The 9,327-nt window shown below is 32.0% G+C and overlaps 1 protein-coding gene across 1 annotated transcript; it reads left to right on the forward strand.

Annotated features, from left to right (window-relative positions):
* Positions 1 to 900: 900 nt before the first annotated feature.
* Positions 901 to 8,793, forward strand: LOC134257854 (thyrostimulin alpha-2 subunit-like). Its single transcript, XM_062740439.1, has 3 exons — positions 901 to 1,187; positions 5,787 to 5,962; positions 8,280 to 8,793. Exons 1-3 carry the CDS (start codon positions 1,088 to 1,090, stop codon positions 8,370 to 8,372), a joined length of 369 nt encoding a protein of 122 aa, XP_062596423.1. The 5' UTR covers positions 901 to 1,087; the 3' UTR covers positions 8,373 to 8,793.
* The last annotated feature ends 534 nt before the right edge of the window (positions 8,794 to 9,327 follow it).

The raw sequence follows: 9,327 nt of genomic DNA on the forward strand, positions 1-9,327 counted from the left end.
TATTTTGTCTCTACTTTAAAAAGATCGAATGCGGAAAGAAACAATTTCCGTTTCATTCTCGGGTTACTCCCCTCAAACGTGCGAATTTTGTTTGTTTTGTCACTACGAGTTTAGGGTATTTCGTCAAGATAAAGCGATGGTCCGTCCAATTATTCAAAACATGACAATTTATCCATAGATTAAAGTCTTATCTTTAACCAGTTAATGTGTAGGCAAGAATTCTTAATTTGGATTTCCTAAAACAAATTATGATTATCTACTTACAAATGTATTATTATATAAATATCGTTCAACCAAAATGAGTACATATTAAATATCTGTATCTTGTACTGTTTTACGTGAAAGAAAATGTACCCTCAGTTGAAGCTTGAAAGATTATCTGAAAATGTCACAATGACAGATCAAACTACTCCGCCCCTACCCCGCACCACTATGCTTGTTTTTTTTTTTTTCGGAGTAAAGGTGTGTCCTTCAAAAACTAACTTTCACTTACACATTTTGGCCGGAAAAGCCATTCCTTTTCTAAAGAACATCAATGCTATAATGCAGTGCTGTTTGTAATTTCTAATTAAACTAATCAGACTCATTTACAATATTATGGAATTTATCTTAAGAACTATAAATGATTTTGATTTGTCGACCTCCTGTATGCATGTATGTTTAAACATGAAGACAAAAAGTTATAGAGTTTGGAAAATGCAACTCATTAATATTGCTTTGGCATTTGTAAAACTTCAATTAATATTAAATTTCTCTCCAAAATATGCTTGCGTTCAAGATGACCAGTACGTATTGATCAAAACTAAATGAATATCGGCATATCCCAATAACTCAGCTGAAAAGCTAGATATTGGTGATTTGTCGCGCTCTCTACAATAGAAGTCCCATTTGTATCATCTTTTTGAGCTTCCGGTGACGAATCAATCGTCATGCTAGGGAATGTGGGGGTGTTGTTTGCCGTTTAACGTCAATCCTTGCCTCTGTTATCACACGGGTGGACCTCAAGAATAAAACCTACTAATTGGAGATTTATTAGGGAATATGGACCTCTGTATTTCGGGTATGCAACTTGAAGGAAGCGCTAAAGATGAGCTTTAATTGTGCGTGGATACTTTTCTTTTGTATACAGTCTGTGCTATGTTCATTTGATCCACGTTCTCTACATAAAGCTGGATGTTTTAGAATGGGTAAGTAATAATTTGAGGGTTCATTTTTTGTGCGTTTGCACTGCAGATAGGAAAAAGAAAATTAATACAAAGCAATGCAAATATATAGCTGTTCATCTTTTCTTGTCTTTGAGGTTTGATTTGCCGTTTAAAAAAATTCCGTGAAAGTCCTGCAAGATTGGGTAAAAGAAGTGAAGAAAAAGCCATCACCTAAATGCTCATAAAAGTTTTCTTTTAAAAAATCCGTGAAAAGGGGCAGTGGGTCCTGCAAGATTGGGTAAAAGAAATGAAGAGAAAGCCATCATCTAAATGCAAATAGAAAGTTTTCTAGAGAGAATTTTTCAGACCAACTTCCTACTGCCTTTTAAAAATTCATATAGAACATCTTGCCTTAGAACAAGTCATGGCAACAACAAAATTTTACAAACTTTTTATGCCCCCCCCCCTTTTAAAGAAGGGAGGGCATCTTGCTTTGTTGAGGTCTGTCGGTCCACCAAGTTTCCGTTCATTTTCTTCACAACCGTTGCTCATACTGAAATGAAATTTGGTATACAGATTTATCATAAGACTATCTAGGTCAAGTGCTGTTTTGGGTACGAACGAGCCAATTTTGACAGTTATGCCCCTTTGATTGATTAAATTTTCAATTATTTGCAGTTTCCGTTCATTTTCTTTGGAGAGGTTGCACATACTGAACTAAAATTTGGTATACCGATTTATCATATGAATATCTAAGTCAAGTTTTGGGTAAATTCTTGCAATTTTTGACAAAGTTATACCCCTTCGACTTTAAAAACAATTATTTGGGGGAGGGGGGCACAAGTTTTTTTTACAAACTTATCTTGTTGATATTTTAATTATTTTGCCCAAAATGGTCATTTTAAATGTTTATTAGTTACTGGCTCCTGAATACAGTATTCACTTTTTTTGCCACTATTAATTTTTGTTTGCATTGTAAATAACAAAAAAAACTTTTAAAAAAATCTCTCTTAAGGGTCCTCCTGGGGATGACAATGGGGTGGGGCTATTTTTCTTTCTACTCTGAGTTCCCTAAATTGAACTGCCAATGATGATCACTGGCGATAGCTATTACAATACTCTTTTAATGTGAACGTCATTATTAGTCTGCATAATCCTTGTATCTCATATTGGCTTCTGTCATTAGAGTCCCAACGGCTGATGTATACAAGTGATGATCCATAAGTACATTTATAGGCCAGTGAACTTGTTTTGAGGGAGCAATTTTTTTTATCAAAAGGTCCACCCTATGGTTTGGAATCTATTTTGTTTGATTGTATGTAATATGTTGGGAAGGTAACTGTCTGTCAATTACAAAGAAATCCGAATTAATCATATACGTGTCTAGAAGCAAGAAAAGGGATTTCATTTTAGAGATATTACACAAGCGAGATAGCATAAACACAAATCATTATTAATAGTTATTACAAAAACTGACTAAATGAACGTCCGGGAACTGTTACAGCAACAAAACTGAGTAATGCACGACTTTTGACCCTGTAACATACATTATCTGCACATCAATGGTGTTTTTGCATCTAATGTGACAGATAAGACAAGAATTAAGATTGACTTTTCTTCAGCATGCTAGATAATAATTCACACAAATCTCTCCTTGATATTTGCCCTGAAGCATGTATAATGGTTTAGTTATCCAATGCATACTTTTTTTTCTTTTGATTCATCTGGATCCTCTCTCCAAAACAAATTAAAAAGCAACGCTTGTTTGCTTGGAAACCCTCGGAAAGAAACTTTTCAACGTCTTCATACGAAACCTGTTCGATTCATTCCTTTCTAGAGCAAACAAAAGAAAAGTGCACAATCAAGTATTGTTTTAAAAGAGACATAAAAACTTGAGTGTCTTGTTGATGGTCTTTATATTTTAGCTTTGTTTAAGTGAAACTAAGGTTTCGTGTACCCTTAAAGGTTCTGTTCTTAGTTTTAAGTGTTCTGTTTGAGTTTAAGGCAAACTTAATCAGTAATTTTGTAATGATTAGAACAACTTCATTTTTATTTTCAAAGCGTATTGCTATTTTTTCCGCCGATCGTGAATCCTCCCAGCTTGTATTTCCTCAAATATTTACAGGAAATCGTAAGCTTTGTGTACTACAATGGACACGCGGTTGTGATATAAACAAAGAACATAATCTTAAAGTTTGTGGTGTTTGTTACTGGTATGTTTGACATTGAAGCCTAATGTTTAAAGAATCGAATATATATCATCATAATCTGAAACATATACATACATTTATTTATAAATTCAAATCCTGATTAATATCACCAATCTTATAGTTACTGCATTGCAATCCTAATACATGTAATATTACGGTACGATTAATTTAATTATACTCATCCTTTCTAAGAAGTTTGCAGGAAGTCTTTTGCTTGATCCAAAATCGGAACTTTTGTCAGAAGTTGCAGTCTTTATGAAGTAAAGAGCTTCGAGAACACCGAAATGAGGTCCTGTTATTCAAAGTTTTAAGATTGCACTTAGAGTAAACATAATGAACAATTTGACTACAATAAGATTAGCTGCAGGTCTGTAATATGCTGGTCATGGGAAAACAAGATGAACTATCAGAGAGCTAGTTACCAGCAATAAAAAAAAAAACGGAAAAATTTATTGCGCACAAAAAGTGCAGTTTCTTGAATATTTTTAAAGATTTTTGTTGTAATTTTAAAACGATTATCTTATTTAATAACAGAATTAGAAGTTTGGGGGATTTTTCCATCAACCAAAGTCTCTCGATTGTCCCTTGCATTCTGCATACAATACATTTGATTTTAAAGTTCTATGCATATTGCTTTGCTGTTGTCTGCCGGTCCAACAACGGTTTCCGCTCAGTTTCAGGACCCTGTACCAAAAGAGGGTCAATTAAGCACTGAGTTATATCACTAAAGTGTGTAGCTGATTTGGTTACACAGGTACATTTTCCTGTTCTTCAACCTAGATAATATTCGATATATGGAACTTGGCACATTTGCATCTGATACAAAAATATACATATACAGCTCAACACACTTTTAAAACTCGCATGGTTTTTCGCACAAATAAAGGTTACATTTTCTTGCAATAAAACTTAATATTAACGAGCTTCAGTACGAGACATAACCCTTATATAATTAAATAATTTACGTTAAAGGTGCACATTCTCCAAAATCATTATCGTAAGTTTTAAAACTCCATTTTTAAGAAGGGAATTTGTTTATAAATTTTGTGTTGTAACATTTGTATGATTCTACCTTAGGTATTTTCAAAATAATTAATCGAGTTTTCGTCAATGCTATTTAGTTGAAATGCTCAAATTGATGTTTTACAGATGAGTATTTTTCTTAGTACTTTGCACATTTTCCATACTTGTTTTGGTTTTGTCGAAATACAGCACCAAAAACTTACAAAACTGCATAAAGAAATCATGACAAAGGATAGGATAATAAAGTATTTTTTATCTTTCAACCTATTACAGTTTTAGCATTGAAAAAAAAATCTTTCACAATTATGGTCTGAAACTTTCACATTTTGCGTTGGAAGGGATCTTTCATGTTCCTAGATTTCAGAAAGTTAACCTGAAAAAAGTCATCTTTTTAACACTGAAAGCAGTCGAACAGATGAGTAATACTTCTATCATCTTGCGCCTTAGAAATACAGAAGTTACATGAAATGCACTGTTTCTGTATTAAGCTAAAATGAACGGATACAAAAACGGCTGCAATTGACGAGAAACCATGAAAAAAAACATTTGGGAACTGCTATATTCTATTATCCAAGAGTATAAAAAAAATCTCACCAATTATTATGTTTGAATTATGTTTAAAGTAATAAAATAAGATCAAAAATAAGTTATAAATCATGTTTAAAATATATTTTGTTGTCACATTACACAATTTTGCATTATAAGAATGTGACTTTATTTTGTGCGAAAAACCATATGAGTTTAAAAAGTGCGTCGAGCTGTAATTACTCTCCAATGGACAGTGCCTTTTTCAGTAAACGACGTGTATAATAATTGGTAAAACTTTGTCACGCATCAAATATAGAAGTGGATTTTTCATTTGACTGAAAACGGTTAATCTTTATAAATATTTCCATTTCACTGTCATAACATAGCTTTATGTTTTACGTGTGAAACTACCAGTTGTCACGTTCGAATAAAGACACAAAGTTATTAATAGTTTTTAATTTCCTCTATTTGAACAAAGTTATGCTTCCCTCAATTCCAATATTTTAATGTCGGTAAACGGGTCCTGTTTTTTTCGCCATTAAAATGAACGATAACAACGTCAACAGAAATAAAACAAAACGACTTTGCACCTTTATTTCCAGCTTTGGTTATCACATATTTACATTCATCGTTAATTTTTTATTAATTTGTTATTTTTACCATTAAATCAAATTAATTATTTACATCCGGGTCTATCACAAAGTGCAATCGAAAAGTTCCTTCGACCAGTAACCGAAAACCAAGTGATCAAAGTAATCATAAATGCCAGATTTAGTCCACAAACAAAGCACTCACTCAATATTGAATATAATCAGTTTTAATGGAATACAGACGATTTAAAAGCTGTCATTCTGAGATTTTTTGCTTTGCTTTTTTTCAGGTCACACAAGAACAGTTCAAATTCCGGGTTGCCTGCAATTTAACGTTACAACAAATGCCTGTAGAGGCTTTTGCGAGTCCTATGCTATTCCATCATCTCAAAGAACCCTAATAGCCAATGAACGCCATTTTTTGACATCTCGAGCAGAGTGCTGCGGAATAGAAGAAACACATGACGTAAGCTGAGCATTATTCAAGATATCTAATTCATAGCTACAATTCGAAACACATGACTTTAGCCAAACACTATTTAAGTTAACTAAGTTCGATGAGCCTTAAAATTACCTTGATTTTAAAATCTTTTTTTTTTCAATTTTGAACTGGTGATGAATATATTGAAAATTTACTGTAAGATACATTTTAATTTTATAATTAACACTATACAACGGCATATTTCTTTTTAAATAAAGGTATATATTATTACATGTATCTTGAAAACTTCTTTCCCTTAAAAAATATTGGGCTTGTGAGGAAGACAATTTTTTTTATTTTTTAAAGAATATTGCAGAGGACAGAGAAAAAGGAAACAAGAGGCCCAGGGGTAATTACTCTCCAATGAGCACATTGCCTTTTGGAAAAAGCAAATATCAGTGTATAATAATTGGTAAAACTTTGTCAGGGGCATCAACAAATAGAATCTACACTACCTGAAGATGATTTATTAATATCACTGAAAAGCTTTGAATCTTGAAAAGATATTTTAAAAGGTTTCACTGTAAACATGTAAAACTTTATGCCATTTTACCTGTGAAACCCCAGGGGTCATGTTTGAACAAACTTGACACAAAGTTATTCCACATAGTTTTTAATTTCCTGGCCCAGTGGTTCTTGAGAAAAGATTTTTAAAGATTTTTCCTATATATTTTAATGTAAAACGGGTCGGCCTGTTTTTTTCCCCATTAAAATCATGATAACAAACGTCAACAGAAATAAAACAAAACGACTTTCATCTTTATGGCCCAGTGGTTTTGAGAAGAAGATTTTAAAAGATTTTTCCTATATATTTTTATTAATTTGTTATTTTTACCATTAAATCAAATTAATTAGTTGAACAAATTTGAATCTATCACAAAGTGATTCCAAAGTTTCATCTTTCATGGCCCAGTGGTTCCGAAAAAAGTTTTTAAAGATTTTTCCTATATATTCATGTAAAAATGCCATTTTGGCCCCACCCTACAAACAAAGCACTGAACAAACTTGAATCTAACTATTGAATATAATTTCAGTTTTAGTGGAATAGAAGAAGATTTAAAAGATTTTTCCTATATATTTTTTTTGCTTTGCTTTTTTTCCAGGTCACACAATTTGAACAAACTTGAATCTAACTACCTGAGGATGCTTCCACATGAGTTTCATCTTTCCTGGCCCAGTGGCCTTAGAAGAAGATTTTTAAAGATTTTTCCTATATATTCCATCATGTAAAACTTAATAGCCATTTTGCCCCATCCTACGGGGGCCATTTTTTGACAAACTTGAATCTAGAGTGCTAAGGATGATTCCACATGAGAAACACCTGCCCAGTGGTTCTTGAAGAAGATTTTAAAGATTTTTCCTATATATTTCTATGTAAAACTTTCGAAACACATGGACTTTAGCCAAACAAACTTAAATTACTACTGAGGATGATTCCACATGAGTTTCATCTTTCCTGGCCCAGTGGTTCTTGAGAAGAAGATTTTAAAGATTTTTCTTTTTCTATGTAAACTTTTTGCAATTTTGAACTGGTGGTGAATATATTGAATATTTACTGTAAGATACATTTTAATTGTATAATTAACATGATACATCTTTCCTGGCCCATTTCTTTGAGAATAAAGTATATATTTTTTAAAAATGCCATTAATTTTTCTCTAAAAATAACTGGGCTTGTGAAAGGAAGACAACTTTTTTATTTTTACCCAAGGATGCTTTGTATTGCAGTGGTTCTTGAGAAAAAGGAAAAAATTAAAAGAACTACAAATCACGAAATTTCTTAGAGCTAAAAATTAAAAGAACTACAAACCACGAAATTTCTTTGATAAAATCTTTCTTTGATGGTCATGGTGTGGAGTATACACATACATTCATTTCATTTAAGCTATTCAGCTTCAAAAACTGTTCGAATAAAGTATAAAACAATAATAAAGACAGCCATGAGTTCAAAACGGTAATATTTTTATTGAAATTGTTATGTCTAAAAAAGAAACTGTTTGTGACCCATATGGTATAAGTTTTTTATCCATATTCATGTACAGTTTGATGATTTCTGCAATCATAAATAGCAAAATTTAATTCTTTCAAAATTTATTCTTAAACAGAACTTTGTAATAGAAATCATCACACTGCAGTTATATGCCTTTAGGTTTAGACTTGGACTTTAATTCCATTTTTGTGTGATCCAGAAAATTAAATAGAGAATGTTTCATTTGTACACATTGAACTAACATATGACTTTATTTTATCTTTTCCTTATTTTCTTCCAGTGATGTATTTCAATTTCATTTTTTTTTGTTAGATAACGGTGTCCGTAAGATGCGCAGACGGGTTGCGTGAAGTGACTTTCAAGTCTGCCAAATCGTGTGCCTGCTCCGCCTGTCGTTACGTTTAAAGAACCAATTCCGTCAAGAATACGAACAACGAGCAAGAAATGTGTCTTGTGATACGTCCAGCTATATGTTTGGGTGTTTACAACGTGATTTACAAATACTTCTGTAAACCCAAGTTCTGTTTCAATAATTTGTAAAAGTTTTTTCTGTACATATTTTGCTGATAACTGTCTCTATAGAGAACATGCATCATTTGGCCTGCATGGTATTCTGTTTGTGTTTCCATCCATTTTATTTTTTTTTTCAAGGGTAATTAACCGCAATAAATTAGAGCACTGTATAGTCAGACCTTGCATTGTATCTTTCTTTAAAACTGTTACAAGAAGCAATACTAATCAAGTTATGAGACGCCTTGCACCATAAAAAACGAAATGTTCATCAAAATAATTACATATGTTTTAAATAAAATCTACTATAAAACAGTATTTACGTACTTGTTTTGAAAAAAATGCAAAAGGTGGAGGTATTTCGTAAAATTGCTACATGTATATAGGAACATTTTAAATAACAATTCCACAAAGGTCTGACAGAATGTGTGTCCATACTCACGTGTCCAAAGGAATATTGGAAATTTAATTACAGATGTATAGTGCACGCTAGGTCAAAAATGACTATCATGATTATGTAGACATATCACCATTATTATGTACCTCGTTGTGTTAACAAGATGAGTTGTTAGCATGGTGAACGCAACTTTGTATTCTTATTGAACAAAGTGACTTCGAGCAAGCTTTTGCGAAATCATTGTTATTTCAAAATATAAACTGTATGGAAGGTATGAGAAAATGATGAATAAAAATGTGCGATGCGTCAAAATTATTATATTTAGTGTACTGTATAAAGATTTTCATGTTTCAGTTTAATTATTTAATGATGTATTGAATAAAATTGTTTCGGATTAAAATATATTATAATATTCATACTTAATGTTTTATCTTCCAACTTTGTTACACAAAA

Source organism: Saccostrea cucullata, unplaced genomic scaffold, assembly GCF_032062105.1.
Source record: "Saccostrea cucullata isolate Sc308-1 unplaced genomic scaffold, CSIRO_AGI_Scuc_v1 ctg2207, whole genome shotgun sequence".
NCBI classification, from domain to species: domain Eukaryota; kingdom Metazoa; phylum Mollusca; class Bivalvia; order Ostreida; family Ostreidae; genus Saccostrea; species Saccostrea cuccullata.